This window comes from Hoplias malabaricus, chromosome 12 (genome assembly GCF_029633855.1).
Source record: "Hoplias malabaricus isolate fHopMal1 chromosome 12, fHopMal1.hap1, whole genome shotgun sequence".
NCBI lineage: Eukaryota > Metazoa > Chordata > Actinopteri > Characiformes > Erythrinidae > Hoplias > Hoplias malabaricus.
This window is the reverse complement of record NC_089811.1, coordinates 15,906,036-15,923,447: the sequence shown is the minus strand read 5'-3', so window position 1 is coordinate 15,923,447 and position 17,412 is coordinate 15,906,036. Positions and strand designations below refer to the sequence as shown.

The following is a 17,412-nucleotide window of genomic DNA, read 5'->3' as shown; positions in this document are numbered from 1 at the left end:
AGCCACAACCCCAAGACCCTGGAGCTGTGTGACAGCAACACTACCTGCAGCGCCACCATGCCGCCCTTTCCTTAGGTTACTCATTTCCATACGCAATTTCTACATCTGGACAAAAAAGAAAAGCATCTTATGTTCTTATATTCTGCAACAGGTTATTTGCAGATGTCACGTCACTGCCTGAACTGCTAACGGAAGGCGGAAAGTGATTTTATACATTGGGATCTCTGAAACAATCTAATAAAGCCTGTTCTTTGCTTTGTTTAGCTTAAACCACTTCACTTAATAAACCACAAAGAACATGTATAAATTGTCAAAACTGTTCATGATGGAGAAAAATACAAGAATGACTGAAAAACTGCTTAAGATGCATTTTCTAAGAGACTGAGGTAGCTTCTCAATCTGAATTTTCTTGTTTGAATTTAACAGTATCTTGTAGGTGATTCAAATCCACCACCAGCGGCACCAACAGAATTGTGTACAACAATACTCTCTTCTCAAAGTCTCATAAGGTTGAAATCAGCTTTTAATTCGGCAGTGTACCATTCCACTAAAAAAAAAACAACAACACACAGCCCCACCGACTGATAGCTCCTATCTCAGAAAATTCTTAAGTTGATTCACTCATAAGTCATAAGTCAAGGTTTTGCTGTATTTTCATTTGCTCAGTTCTGTGGGTGCTGTGAGTGTCCATAATATTAACGCCTACACACATTGAAGAACGTAGGGGGAAAAAAAATGCCTAAACTAATGCCTTAGTGAGTGATAAGAGTTCAACAAAAAGTGACCAAAATGGAATTTAATCAGTTAAAATAAAAAAAAAAAATAAATTGTTCCAGCAAATAGTGAGAAAAATCTGATCAGCAAAATGTCTTGAAACACGAAAACACTTAAAACTTTTCACCATCCAATCAAATCTCAGTAAATATAACCTTATTCCACCCACAACAATAACTCACATCTGAAGAGCGGCCACACATTCCCGGCATCCTTTTTCTGAAAGAGTGAGTCTTAGTACATTGCAGTGAGCCAGCAAAGACTCCTTTTGAAACCTGCGACACAGTTTCTCATTGGAAGATACACATGGTTGAGCCAGATATTCCTATAAAAGATTCACAAATTTACATTCTTCATTGAGGTATGGAATTAACCCTTATAAAAATGCTGCATACAACAATCTATATTTACTAAAAAAAAATTATATTATGTATTTATTTATTTATTCACCAACCTGAAACATGTGGGCTGCAGTTGTATACCAGTCTAGGCTGTGTCTCAATATTCCAGCCCTTTCTACAGACAGACAATGTTTGGCTGCATCCTCCAAACGTCCATCTGAGCAATAGAGCTGCACCAGCTTGCTATTAACATGGGCATCAGAAGGACGCAGCTGCAGCTCAGACTGCAGCAGATCATACAGCTGATTCCAACCTTGCTGTCCCTTCGCACTCAGTAGTTTTTCCTACAAGAATAAACATCACATTTAACAATAACATTTTCATTACACACAGATTTAAAGGCATGAACATGCACTATATTATTTTCACACTGCAGTATTATTTCTAAATTCTAAAGCTGCTAAATGGTTTTTCTTTATTTTAAAAACACCCACAATCACAATAAAGATCCAACATAGTCTATAAAATCATGTCTAATCACAACTACTGTGAGGGCAGTAAAAGGAGGTAATTTACTCTTTAAAAATGTACCACAGTAATTAATTATGATCACATTTTTTACTATTTTTAAGTTTTAAAAGCATTAATTTTTAACCCCTCATCACAGCATCTCAGGAATTTTAAGCTGTTATAATTGACACATTGTAACTGGCGAAGGTGCGCGTGCCAAAAACTATACAATCGCATTGTTTGAGTCTCGTGCGTTTACTTTGCAGCCTGCCGTGCACCTCCATGTTATAGCATGTTTTATAACATGCTTCGTAAAGATTTACTCTTGCAAATCAGGAACAAATACACCCTCTATGAGAGACTATAGAGAATCAAATGAGTCAAAAATCATAGAAGGAGCTTGTGTCCAGAATAAACACTTTTAGCTTCAGTGCAGCTTTCCCTACATTAAGCAGAATTGTGCAGGGTAATTTCTGAGACCGTGCAGTAGTGCGCAAATTGGGCCCCTAATTTTTTTTTAAATAATGTACCTAAATAAAAGAGTGGTGCTTAGAATTACATATAATTATAAATACAAAAAAATATTTTCTAAAATTGTGTTGTAAGCCAGTGTGCGTGGGGGGGTACAATCTAACTCACCTTTTAGACAACATAATCCATCTAATGCCTTGCTATACTTTCCCATAAGTTGGCAAAATTATACATAGAATGAATATAAAAATGTGCAGATTTGAATGAACTTCAATAAAATTGATTTCTGCTCAGAAAATTTGCTTTCTTTTGCACTTCTGTGTAGATTAAGTCTCGTTGCTGTAGCGCTTCCTTATAATGAAGTCATTTGAAATTCATGGGCAGAGATTATGGTAATGGAATGTTAATTGCAAAGAAACATGCACACAAACACAATTTGCAAACATTTGGTATTTATTAACATACACGTTCAACTAAAAAAAAGAAAAAAAAACCCTGGTGTTTACACAGCATTCATAAATTTGGCGGAAAGTTTTTTGAACATGAACATTTCTTCGTACATTACGCGCAATTTGCTTGTGTTTTTTATTTTTTTTATTTTTTATTTTTTTAAACAAAAGTTTCATGAATGAGGCCCTTTGTTTTTACATTCGCAGCTCAGCCCGACTGCGTGCTCCCCCTCAGAGAGAGCATGCTGCTGCGGCTCTGTCTCTGGGAGCCAATGACTCACGAAGAGAGAGCTATGTCTCCCGCAGCCAAGGAACTGCGAAGAGAGCCGTGCCTCCGGATGGTCCGCCTCGAAGTACAGGAGCTGAGGAGAGAGACGTCTCCCATTCACGGTCAGTCCCATAGTTCTAACCAGTTGTACTACTGATTATCTAATATAAAGTAGCTAAGGTTTGTAATTAAAGTAGCTAGATTTGGTACCGGTCTGAAAAGTCATCAAAATATACTATACCAATCAGCGGTTTGGACCTGGACGTGACGTTTCACAAGGGACTTATAGCAGATAGCTGTTATCCCTCTCAATATTAATTTTTTAAAAATTTCCATTTTAAATACGCTGTACACAAGCTTACAGGCTGGGTTCAAAATAATAGTGCATTAATATGGACCTACAGAGATGTTATCAGGTTGTCACAGGTGTGTATTTTACAATGGCTTTGAATGCAGCTCAACTAAATAGATTTTAGGATTTGGAAGATATAAAGTATCTGTTTTACACACTGAAAATAGAACATAATTAATGAGCAGTATCATTGACATGGAGCACATAACAGATCCCTTTGTGGAGCAGACACCAAAATGTAAGTGAAATATGAGAAAGTGAGTTACAAACCATTAATTAGATACTAACCCTTAGGTCGAAGACAGCAGGATGACCAGGTAAAAGTTTACCTGCTTTCTCCACCCAGAATTCTGCCCTGCTGTCAAGCTCTGGTTTGCTGCACAGAAGCTCTGCCACTTTCAGAACCAAATCTCGCTGAGCTGGGTTCAGATCTACTGAACGCTAAGGGATCACAGGGAAAAACAAAACAAGGACACTGAAGTAAAGTGAACAACCCAACCTTGCTCATACCACTCATCACTTAAGTTTCATAATACTACTTGATAAGTGTTAAGACTCTTTATGGCTAGCCAAAATAAATCCTATATTTGAGTATTTGTTTATTTTTACTTTTTTCCTCTTAATTTAGCAGTTATATATTTATTATATAACAATTTATCATAAAATAATAAAATAAACATAGAATATATACAGAAGAAACTCTTTTAGGGCCTATTTTAAGGTGACATTATGAAAAAGGAAAAGTCACTTTTTCAGTGCATTAGCACAGAGCGCCTATGGTGGGTTGGAGTAAATAAAAAAGTGGGAATTCAGCACAAATCGCACAATAAAATTCACTGTTCCACAGGGCAATAGAACATTGTGTTTTCAGCAAACCAAAAAAAAAAAAAAAAATTATATATATATATATATATATATATATATATATATATATATATATATATATATATATATATATATATATATATATATATATATATATATATAAAAATAACATTAGCTAGTAATAATTGAGCAGAATGAGGGAAAAAAAGTTAATTTAATAAGTAATCGGTTCATTTATATCCATTTATATCTAATACAGTAACAGGCAAACTTGATTCCCCAGGTTTTGCATTAAGGCCTAACAGGGTGCTGTAATGTGTATAAAAACCATGCCTCACGCCTTTGTAGCAGTTCTGACCCATAAATCTGCTTCTTGGAAGCCAATACATTTAGTCTGTAAAATAACTTGCTGCCTTTTTGAATGCAAATAAGCCAATTAAAACTTCAGTTCAAAAGGTTGTGACCTCGGGTATCTGCAATGTAATCTCAGATTCAAGCAAGACTGCTACATGGCACAGGATATGTGGCAGCTTGTTGCTCACTTTCGAGCTTTTCTTACTTTTAGTACTCCTCTCCCCCCCCACCGCCCATTCTTTGAGTACTTGTTTTGACCATTTGTTTATTTAACCGTGTCTTGCACTATGGACATTAGGCTTGTGGAGTTTGCTCTGGCCCTTGCATTACTTTTTACTTCGTTTACGGCTATGGGCAGAGACTCGGTTTAGAGTAGTGTTATGGTGTGTACAGAGTCGTGGCTAATTTTGCTAACGCCAGACACGCTTGTCTCTCTGAACGGGTTCCAGCTCATACGGGCAGACAGGACAAAGAAGAGCGGTAAAAGGTAAGGAAGCAGACTTCCCGTATGTGAATGATAGCTGGTGTAACACTCATTACATCACTATTAAGTGCAAATCTGCTGTAAGAACATTGAACTGTTGGCATGAGACCTTTCTATTTACAGAGGGAATTCTCACACATTATCATGATAGCGTCATACATGTCTCCCTCCACTAATGCTGACAGTGTATGTGATGCCCTATTCTCTGCTGTGAGCCAGCTGCTAACAGCATCCTCATATAAAGGCTATAAACCTGATATAAATGCTTTCCTGAAAGAGAGGGGAAAAAAGGGGGGCTTTTAGAGCAGGTGACAAGGATGAGCTGAAAATGATGCAGAGAGAACTGAGGAGGAGTATCAGAGGGGGGAAAGCCAGCTACAGGAGGAAGATGGAGAAACAGCTGCAGTATAACAATGTCAGCAGAGTCTGAAAAAGCCTGAAAACTTTTTCAGGCTACAAGACGCCTGACTGCAAGGTGGTAGGGAACCAGAAGTGGATGAATGAACTGTTTTTCAACTCCAACCTCTCCAATCCTACACAGACATTCCTGCTGGAACCCCTCTGTCTGGCACTACCAACAAGCTGTTAGTTTATCTAGGGATCCACTTCAACTTGCCTACCAGCCTGGCATCGGGGTGGAGGACGCCATCATCTACGTCCTACAAGGAGCTCTGGATCACCTGAAGAGGTCTGGGAACACTGAGGATCACGTTCTTTAATTTCTCCAGTGCATTCAGAACCACACAACCTGGCTTCTAAGGTACAAAACTGGAACCTTCAGGGTGGATCATCACCCATTTAACTGGGTCCTGGATTACCTCTCAAATCGACTACAGTACACGAGGGAACGGGACTCTGTGTCCGAGAGGTTAGTTTGCAGCCCAGGGACGTCTTGGCAACCTGTACATTGCAGACTTCATGTGTACAGGTGCTGGTCATAAAATTAGAATATCATATCAACTTTTTCATTTCAGTAATTCCATTCAAAAAGTGAAACTTGTATATTATACTCATTGATTACACACAGACTGATATACTTCAAGTGTTTATTTCTTTTTTAATTTGATGATAACTGACAACTAATGAAAACCCCAAATTCAGTATCTCAGAAAATTAGATTACTTAAGGCCAATACAAAAAAGGACATGAAATTTATGAGCACTCAATACTCAGTTGGGGCTCCTTTTACCTGAATTGCTGCAGCAATGTGGCGTGGCACAGATCAGTCTGTGGCACTGCTCAGGCGTTATATGAGAGCCCAGGTTGCTCTGATAGTGGCCGTCAGCTCTTTTGCATTGTTGGGTCTGGTGTATTGCATCTTCCTGTTCACAATGGGGTTAAGGTCAGGGGAGTTTGCTGGCCAATTAAGAACAGGGAGTCCATGGTCCTTAAACCAGTTACTGGTAGCTTTGGCACTGTGTGCAGGTGCCAAGTCCTGTAGGAAAATGAAATCTGCATCTCTATAAAGTTGGTCAGCAGCAGGAAGCATGAAGTGCTCTAAAACTTCCTGGTAGATGGCTGTGTTGATCTTGGACCTCAGAAAACACAGTGAACCAACACCAGCAGATGACATGGCGCCCCAAACAATCACTGACTGTGGAACGTTACACTGGACCTCAAGCAACATGGATTCTGTACCTCGCCTCTCTTCCTCCAGAATCTGGGACCTTGATTTCCCAGAAATTTACTTTCATCAGGGAACATAACTGTGGACCACTCAGCAGCAGTCCAGCTCTTTATGTCTTTAGCCCAGGGGTGAGACACTTCTGACAGTCTCTTGTTCAAGAGTGGCTCGACAAGGAATGCAACGCTGAAACCCATGTCTTACATACATCTGTGTGGTGATGGTTCTCTTAGCACTGACTCCAGCTGCAGTCCAGTCGTTGTGAATCTTCCCCACAGTTTTGAATGGGTTTTCCTTCCCTTCACCCCTCTATTAATGTGCTTGGACACAGCTCTGTGAACAGCCTCTTTACAATGACCTTTTGTGTCTTGCTCTGCTTGTGTAAAGTGTCAGTGGTGGTCTTTTCGACAACTGTCAGTCAGCAGTCTTCCCCATGATTGTGGAGCCTACAGAACTAGACAGAGACTATTTCAAGGCCTTGGCAGGTGTTTTGAGTTAATTAGCTGAGTTAGAGTGCGGCACCAGGTGTCTTCAATATTGAACCTTTTCACAATATTCTAATTTTCTGAGATACTGAATTTGGGGTTTTCCTTATTGCTGGTTGTCAGTTATAATCATCAAATTAAAAAAATAATAAACACTTGAAATATCAGTCTGTGTGTAATGAATGAGTACAATATTCAAGCTTCACTTTTTGAATGGAATTATTGAAATAAATATTTATTTAAATATAAATACATTTTCGTGATATAATTATTTTATGACCAGCACCTGTAAATCACCAAACTGCCACCTACAAAAGTTACTTGACTTGGTGATCGTTGGCTTCATCACATGAGGATGACTGTACAGAAAACTGATTCAGGAGTTTGTGGACTGGTGTCTGCAGAATCACCTCCAGATAAACTCGGGGAAGACAAAGCTGGTGGTAGATTTCCAGAGACACACACTCCCCTTCACCACTGAACATCCAGTGAACAGACATTGAGAAGGTGACCTCTTAAGTACCTGGGTGTTCATCTGTACAATAAACTGGACTCTTAAAACACTACTGCACTTTACAGAAAAGCACAGAGCAGACTGTACCTGCTCACGAGGATGAGGTTATTCAGAGTGCAGGGACCACTCCTGAGGACCATTTTTTGATGCAGAAGTGGCATCAGCCATCTTTTATGGAGTGGTCTCTGCAGTAGGCCGGAGGAGACTGGACAAACTCATTCAGAAGGACTACTCTGTCCTGGCAGTTCCTTCAGTGACCAAAGTGTGTGAAAAAAAGTTACGACAGGTCCTACCTTCTTGCTGCTGTTAGACTTTACAACCAGCACCCAGTAAACCACTTTACAACCAACTTTACAAACAGTACTACTCCCAGTAAACCACTCACACCTACACTGACACTTTACTAACACTAAGAATACAGAATGTAAATTTATTTGGATAATATATACAATACTTAATACAATACTGTGATATTCTACAATATAATGTGCAATATTTCAATCCATCTACCAATATCTCATACAATATTTCCATGTACAATAGTCATGTTCATTAGTTGTAAATATTCTTCAGAGCTTCTGATATTTCTATTTTTTATTAAATTCAATATTGTATTTATGTTTATAGTAATTATTTTTTTATTAATGATTACTTTAAAATCTTTACCCTCTGATAAGATAATCCTTTAATCCTACAGTGGGGAAATTAAGTGTTACAGCAGCAAAGGGACAGTAATGTTATTCCTAGACTTGGTTAATGTATTTGTCTGTGTCGCAGACCCTGCTACAAAAGGTTTGAGTTTTTTCATGTACATGTAATCTGTCAGCAAATAGACTGTGGCCAGAGACCCAAGGATTCATTTCATATAAACGTCTTCTATGTACTTCATGTGTTGCTTAAAAAAAACGGTGATTTATTCAACTGTGTATCCCAGTATATTTTAAAACATGGAACTGATTTAATACCCCATGCCATAATGGTGCTAGGATCTGCTGCATGCCTCAATTATTCTGTTCCATGGCAGAAAATAATGATAATGTGTGTGGGGTACTAATTCATGTTTGGTTTAAAATAAGACACCCCCCAGTATGTTTTCTAAAATGTATTTTGTTTTATCTTGTATTTTCTCTGTGCACTAGAAAGTATGGCATAATGCTTCGACGAGGAACAAATAACAGGAATGGGTTAATCACCAGGCAATTAGGAGCTTAGTACAGCTCAGCTCAGGGGTCCTATACAAGCGACTGCATTGGTAGAGTGCTGTGCATAGCCACGTTTTCAGAGCTGATGATACATGTACTGTGTTATGTTTTCAGGTGAGCAGAGTTGTATTATAGTAGTGAATACTGATTCTAAATGATCGGGTCATTGGAGTTGCGAATGTTAGATATACACTTTGTAAGTGAGCGTGAACGTGCAACTGAAGGAACCAGCACCGCTTAACACAGCAGGGGAAGTTTTAACCACCTGTATCAGTGCCTCGAATGAGTTGCCGTAATCTTTGAGAGAGACAGTGTGTTGAGTAATATTTTACGTCTGGCAGACACCAGAATAGACTTAGTACAGCTCAGGGGTCCTATACAAGTGACTGCATTGCTAGAGTGCTGTGTATAGCCACGTTTTCAGAGCTGATGATACATGTACTGTGTTGCGTTATGTTTTCAGTGAACCCGTGAAGAAGTAAACGTTTTAAACTTCACACACGTATGAAGACTCCTCATTCCCCTTCACGTGTGAAACATATGCAACAAAATGTCTCTTCCAAATTTAACCCTTTTGTGGCAGCGAACACACACGTACATAAGAGGGAACACACCCAGAGTGGTGGGCAGTCATCCCCTAGACACGGGGAGCAGTTGCGGGTTCAGCCATGGATTGAGGGAGAACAGTGCTGTTCCTTCACTCCCACTGGCCCTAATTTTCCTGCTCGTCATGGGAATTGAACCAATGACCTTTCAGTCTTAAGTCCTCTTCTCTAACCATCAGGCCACGGCTCTCACAGTGAAGAGAGTTCTTAATGTTTAAATTAAAAGGCTACCTAAATAGATTCAGCTCATCATGATCTACCTGGAGTGACAGGTCAGAGTGACAGTGATCAATGACACCAACTAATTTACCATTTATTACCCCCAACCTAATGATTACCTCCAATGATTAAATGCAGGATTTTTCCTGTATACTCATTTTTTTTTTACACATTTTAATTCACTGCATCTACTAAGAGTAAACATTTAAGTGTGATAGTGTTTAAGAGAAAGACAAGGGAATTTTCATTTAATTATAAAAGCACCAATTTGAACAAGTATATTCAGTTTCAGAAAAACACTCAGTGCCTAGTATTAAAGTAAACCTGGAGATATTTTATGGTTTACTGTAATACTGAAATAGCCTAAAAGCAGCATAATAGTAGCTGAACAGTAAGATCTTAGATCCTTTATAGTGTACTGTGGCACGTGCACAACAGTTTTCTCAATATTATTTCATGATTATTTTTTTAGTGATCTCCTGCTGACAGTTTAGCAGCCTCATGTAAAAGTGTTGCAGTGCTGGCATCTATGTAAAGAAAATGGCCTAGGCAATTAAAAGAAATTAAAAATAAATAAATAAATAAAATAAAATACAATGTGTACCAATGTACCATTATGTACTGCTTTGGACACTTCATCTATAATGCTAAGACAAATATATGTGTTTCTCACTTAAATGCAAGCCACCGGGAAAGCACAATATCTCCATGGTACAAGTGACAGGCTAACCACCTATCACATGAAGCAACACTGGCCAGCCTGCAGTTGTTAATCAGAGCAAGCACTGTTCTGATTATGAGGGGGAATCCAGTACCACATATTGGACCATGTTGAATGTATAACTGGTGTGTTATTTAGAAGTAGAGTGATCTGTCTGGAGCTTCAGCCTACAAACTTATTTAGCAGTTAGTTAACGTTTAGAGAAACTACACAATATTAAAAAAGATTTCATACACTGTAGATTGTATGGAAGCAAATCTGTCTCATCAGACTTTGAAATATTACCACCTTTGAATATGTAGCACTGATTTTCTTTTGCACTGAAATTATGCATCTGAATATAATTGCTCTTGAATAAAACTTGTGAATTTTCAAAAACACGTTTTCACTGTCATTATTCAATGTTAATAAATTCAGAAAAAAAAATTCAAGCTCAAAAAAATTCAAACAATATATTTCGAAGTTGCTCAAATTCGACAGATGAAATTCAGATACCAAAATACGAGTTACAAAAAATTCAGATACACATCCGGGACACCAAGGATGAAACTGGAAGGGAAAACCCACACGTTTAACTTCCTCATTCATTCATTATCTGTAACCACTTATCCAATTCAGGGTCGCGGTGGGTCCAGAGCCTACCTGGAATCATTGGGCGCAAGGCGGGAAAACACCCTGGAGGGGGTACGTTTAACCTTCTACCACGAATATTATCTCTATTTTAAAAGTGTCTCAAAAGTCTGAAAGACTCACTAAAGACACAATATAACAGACTATTGATATACTGAAGAAATTTTACTGTGGAAATGTTTTGTAATGGCCCTGTGAACAGAGCATGTGATATGACAGAATGTGGAAACATGAACTGTGGAGTAAATGTCCTATGGCATTTTTATTTTTTAACTGTCAGATTATCAAGAAACTGAAGTTGATTTTACAGAAGGTGTAGTACAAATACAATATCCCAAAGTGCAGAGTTTAATTAATTAAATTTAAGTTTAATTAAGTTTAATTTTAAATTTAATTAAATTTAAATTTAACTTATAAAATTAAGTTTAATTAAAGTTGTGTTTGTTTAAACACTGAATGTTGGTGTGTATATTCACAATGTCTGGTTATTTCTAATATTATAAATATTTATATAGAAACTTGTATTTGTAGATTTATTTGTTGTAACATTGCTTCTTGGCAATAAACTTTATACCGTTAAATAACCTGTTAACTTCCCTTTTCAATGCTGCCACATTTGTAAAGAACATGAATTTGTGGGAGGAGCAGTAGAGCCGAGTATGTGGGTTGCACCCATGAAAAATTTGCCAAATCCTCTCTGCCAAAGACAATTGCACTATACAACCTATGTTTATAAGTAATTTCTTCAGTTTTATTTGTATAAGCTCCATCTCTCAGTGCTGTTCAAATGAAAGTCAAATGTCCATATGTTTAAAAAGACAAAAGGGTTTCATGGAGTGTTCTAATTTTCACATGACTGTCTTTAGTGAGCCTTTCAGATTTTTGGGACACTTGGAAAAACTACCCGTTTAGCTTCCTTCCGCGGATATTTCCTCTTTATTTTCAATGGTATGGAAGTTGTGTTCGTATTTCGCCATCTAGCGGCGACTGAATGCAACTACTGCACCATTTAAAGTGAAAGAGAAAATCCAAATAAATCGATTGCTCATCCTTGGTGTCCCGGTATCAGAATTTTTTTGTAACTCGTATTTTAGTATCTGAATTTCGTCTACTAAATTTGATCAACTTGATCAATATTGTTTGAATTTTTTTTAGCTTGAATTTTATCTGAATTTATTAACCTTGAATAATAACAGTGAAAACATGTTCTTGAAAATTCACAATTTTCTATTCAAGAGCAATTATATTCAGATGCATAATTTCAGTGCAAAAAAAAAAATAAATAAAAAATAAATAAATAAAAATCAGTGCTACAAATTCAAAGGTGGTAATATTTCAAAGTCTGATGAGACAGATTTGCTTCCATAAGATTGTTTCATACTAAAGTGTTTATGTATCAAAGCTGAGCAGAGAGAAGTAATTGAGAATTCAGTTTGAATAGCTAAAAGCAATAACAAGCAGCTGACAACTGCTAAATTAATAACATAATTTTTTTTCTTCCCCGTGTGTCCCCTTTAAAACCAATATTGGTGAAATGCAGATACAGGACATGTGAAGAACTACATGAAATGGAGGGGCAATAGAATGTGGGGGGGGGGGGGTAAAAGCACAATTGTCACACGATGGGTAAAATAAGTAAATAAAAATCACATACCTTGTAGCATCCAACAGCTTTTTCAATTTCACCTTCTCTTTCATAGAGCTGCCCAAGAAATCTGTGCGCTTTTGGATCTCTAACCTGTACTGTTAAATAAGCTGATACATGTCTACATAACAGAAGGAAGAGAAGATGCAAATTACAATACTTAATAAATAAAATGGAAAAAAACATTTCAATCAAATTTTAAAACATTACCTTTTAGCAAGTTCAAACTCCTTAGCCTCAAAATACAATTTTGCAAATAAAAATCCTTTTACAGGTTTCTGCAAAGAGGAAAAAATTTAAACATCAGCATTAACACAACTAGTTAGCACTATGTCTGTACAAAGTCTCTGTGCCATGAAAACATTCACCAACCTAAACACACTTGCTTCTGCCAACACCAACTTCTGCTGTATTTTAAAAAATGAGTGTATAAACTCTTAATATTTTCTAGTCCTTTTCATTAAAAGACCTATGCATCATCCATTATCTGTATCCAGTTCAGGGTCACAGTGGATCACAGTGGATCCAGAGCCTACCTGGAATCATTGGGCGCAAGTCGGGAACACACCCAGGAGAGGACTCTATGCATCATGACATATGAAAATGTTATATAAAGCACTGAAAAACTAAAAAGTAGGGATGTACCAATTTTGAAATTGTTGGGCCGATGGACGATAACCAATAATTAGCACCTTGGAGTACCCGATACCAATATTAATAAACAATTTTATCTTTATGTAACTAAAGCAAATTCACATTAATATTTGTACATTTCTGTTCATTTTAATTTTATCTTTACGTTTATTAGTTGTAGTTCATATTTTTAATCAAAGATTTACTGCTGTGTCCTCATGAATGTTTTCTAGTGGGGCACTAATTAGTGCTGCACCAGGTTTGTTTTAGAGAGCGAGGGAGAGAGAGTTTGAGTGAGTGTTTGTAATCATTTCATCAATGTGTTTTGGTAATAAACTCAGACGTTGAATGATTCTATATCTATTTTTGTGTGTTTTATATACTAAGGGCTCCTGCACTGTGGTGGTTGAGTGTATCTTTTACGTTTAACCTGCTGTGTGTTTTTACATAGCTATCTGTGTTGGTGTGTACTGTGTCTAATATTTTAAATTAGGTTTTCACCACGGAGAAATTTAACTATTTTATGTAGATACTGTGAAAAACAGACACAGAAGATGCCAAAAATTTCGGTTGTAATATGGGCTAAAATACCATTATCGGAATCTTAGTTATCGCAATAAACTTAAAAAAAAAAAAAAGTGGTCAGTCTGGAGGTTGTTGCCATGGTAATGTAAACAACATTCCGTTCTCCAGTGATAGAGAGCTTTCAGTCACGTTTCACATAACACCCAAAAAACACACAAAAATTTCAAAATGAGCTTCCATGGGGCTTAGGTCAATATTGCAATAATAGACACATGTTGTAGCTCTACAACTAGCCTAGTCTATCTGCTTATTAAGTCGTGAAATACCGACTTTGCGGAAGTCAAGTCTGGGTCCAAACCGCTGCTCAGTATAACAAAAAGTTAGTGATTTTATAGCTATATTTAGTTATTTTTTAGTAAGTAAGTAAAATTTTATTTATAGAGCACATTTAAAAACAAAGTGCTTCACAATAAACAAAAGAAAAATTTCCACCTTCTAACCACCAAAAACATACAGTAACACAAAAGACATACATTAACACAGCTCCTAATCCACAGATCCACAGCTGCCAAATGCCAGATGGTAAAAGTGTGTTTTATGCGTGGATTTAAAGTCATAGACGGCGCGTTTCTTACATCACTTGGAAGACCATTCCAAAGTCTTGGTGAAGCAACAGTAAATGCACGATCCCCTTTAAGATGAGACCTAGAAACAGTCAGATACGATTGAGCTGAAGACCTTAGAGCTCTTGAGGGCACATACAGGCAAAGCATGTCCACAATGTATGCTGGTGCAAGTCCATTTAAGGCTTTAAAAACCATCAATGCCATTTTATACTGGACTCTGTAATGCACTGGGAGCCAATGTAGAGAAGCTAAGATTGGAGTGATGGGCTCTCTTTTTTTGGAACCAGTTAATAATCTGGCTGCACTATTTTGAACTAACTGTAAGCACGCAAGAGATGCTTCACCAATTCCAATGTACAGTGCATTACAGTAGTCCAGTCTGGATGTAACAAAAGCATGAATGAGTTTTTCAAGATCTGAGGTATTAAGAAATTACTTTAATCTGGAGATTGTTCTTAACTGGAAAAAGCTACCCTTCACTACTGCATTTACTTGCTTTTCAAATTTGAAATCAGAGTCAAAAATGATCCCATGGTTTTTAACCCGTGTTTTCAGAAAAGGTTTTAAGGGGCCTAGGCTTTCCTTTAGACTATTGGTTAATGAAGGGGGCCCAAATAGAATAACCTCTGTTTTACTGTCATTCAATTGAAGAAAGCTTTGACTCATCCAATTTTTAATATCCATGATGCACTCATTGAGTCTACCTAGAGCGTGATGATTCCTGGGATTCAAAGTGCAGTTGTAGATCATCTGCATAAGAATGAAATGAGACACCATGCTCACGAATAATTTGACCAAGGGGAAGCATGTGTAGTGAAAAAAGAACAGGGCCTAAAATTGATCCTTGAGAAACTCCGGATGTCACAGTAGAGGAGGCCGAGAAGTATTTGCCAATGTTAACTGAAAAAGTCAATTTTACTTTGTTTAATGTATTAAATAAACCAAATAAGAGCCAAGCTCTTGATTCCAACACAGTATTCCAGCCAAAGACATGTTTGCTTGATTTTATGTTTAATTTATTCATTTTAATTAATGTTGTACGCATACTGCCACTTAAACACAGTATCGGTATCGGCTACAGACAGCACTGAAACAATAGGTGTGTTGGAAATGGCCTACTACTCACAACACGTAGTACAGAGGACACTTTTCAGGATACACCCCATGAAGCAGATACTGACGCACTTGCACGCCTCTAGAAGCAGATCAATTGAAAATTGGGGGGAAAATTATAAACAGACTGGGTATTTCACACTACATGACTTTTTTTTTTTTTCATGCTGGGAGCCAAAGTGCAGCTTTAATTTTTACAGCAGTTGCTGAGAGGTGATTTCGATAAAGGCAACGCTCAGTCACATTCAGTCTCTAGCATTAAAAAACAGTCCCCTCCACACTAACTGTATTCAGGTTCATCAACAAAAGTTTTTGTGAAGGTGAAACCTAAAACTCAGTCATATAAAACAGCCTAACATGCTAAAAACTCAGCGAGGTGACAAATTAGTGAGGTGATGCCACAGTTAATTTTGTCAGCTTTGTGCCTGAAATTAGAGAACCTCCTCTCAAACTGGTTAAATTATGTATACCCTGTGCTCTTAGTTAGTAGGTTAGAGAGCATAGTGAGCAAAGCCACGCTTTGAGCCATGGCACAGCCTGGAGAGAGGGATATTAAAATAGTGGTGGGAAGCGGATTTTCTTAGTGACAACAACATACACCACCCCACTCTCCAAGTATTCAAATATGCGACAAATATCCTGGCCGAATCTCCGAAGCCCATTTTATTTGGGACGGCCCTAATTAGCGCCTCTCTAGAAACCATTCATGCAGAACCAGTAAAAATATATAATAGCTACAAATAATAAACATGAGATAAGTGCAGAAATGTACAAATACAGAAGAAATTGCTTGTCCTACAATTGGATTAAAGCAAAACCAATTCGAATTTGCTTTAAATACAAAAAGAAAGTTATCGGTTATTAATATCGATATCGGCTACTCCAAGGTGCTAATTATTATTTATCATGTCTACCCAAAAAAAAATCTAAATAGGTGCATCCCTAATTGTGTGAATTAAATACTTTATTTCTATGCAATGACCCGATTAAAATGTCATATTTGCACAAAGCTTAAGACTTTTACACACGGGGAGGAGAACAAAGTCGGGGTGCACAATTAGATGATAACGTTTTTAAGTGTTTTAGCTGTGTTATTCATTATCGAGTGTTATTTGAAGGCATTCTGCCTAAAGCATTTAAAAATAAGCTCAAAAGTTCATATTTGCTTAAAGCCTAGGACTTTTACATAAGCTCTGTCACTCTTCAATTTTGAGCTAATTTCAAATATCTCACACATTTGATGTATGAACTGTGTGTTTGTGGGCTCTGCCCATTTCATATGGGTGCAGCTTTAACTCCAAAGATCACACTAACAAAACTGGAAATCCTTTCTTTCAAACTAAATAAACCTGTCTTCAGCGTTCATTCGCGTTTACCGTGTAAACACTGCAAATTCCACGTAAATTAAAATAAAGAATAAACTGAAAAGTATTACTTTGTATGTGACAAGCATAAATGAATGTAAAACACATGCAAGATATAATTATGTAAGAAAATGTATTCATACACGCTTAAATACACTGAATGCTACTGTTATGTGTAAACGGCACATTCAAGTGTAGCCTAATGCTAATCTGATGTGTGCATGGCATGTTGTACATTAGTATGTGAGGCTCCTGTACCATAAGTGTAGCTTAGTGTCATGCTATAATGTGTAATTGGCTGTATATATTTGAAGATGAAGAAATGAAAAGTTATGAATTAAAACATTTCCATTCTGAAGAGGACCTTTCGTCTGCGACCAAGGCACAAACCGCAGGGGTGCAAAGACCCTGCAGCCCCCACACACACGCACACACCTAATCTACAGCAAAGACACTTCCCAGGACACATGGCCCCGACCCCCTTTCTCTCTTCAGGAACTAAAAAAGATAACCAGTTTATGATGCTTGTAAGAAACAGGAACCTCAAACAAGGAGGGGAGTTTTACTGCCCCCTTTTTATGACGTGGCGCCTAAGGGTCTCGTCATTATCGCTTGCAGGGATTAACAAATGGTTTGCAGGGGTGAACTCGGTTTGACCTCTCATTAACCATCCGCAAC

The 17,412-nt window shown here is 37.5% G+C and overlaps 1 protein-coding gene across 3 annotated transcripts in view; it reads right to left on the bottom strand.

Moving 5' to 3' along the window:
- The window catches only part of ranbp2 (RAN binding protein 2), a 95,419-nt gene that overhangs the window by 54,680 nt on the left and 23,327 nt on the right, over positions 1-17,412 (bottom strand). For all 3 annotated transcript variants that reach the window (XM_066686454.1, XM_066686451.1, XM_066686452.1), the window contains exons 2-6: positions 12,684-12,751; positions 12,483-12,594; positions 3,454-3,606; positions 1,229-1,459; positions 957-1,099 (exon numbers count right to left, since the gene is read on the bottom strand). In XM_066686454.1, the coding sequence (XP_066542551.1) occupies positions 957-1,099; positions 1,229-1,459; positions 3,454-3,606; positions 12,483-12,594; positions 12,684-12,751 (707 nt within the window). The remainder of the gene's footprint in view (positions 1-956; positions 1,100-1,228; positions 1,460-3,453; positions 3,607-12,482; positions 12,595-12,683; positions 12,752-17,412) is intronic.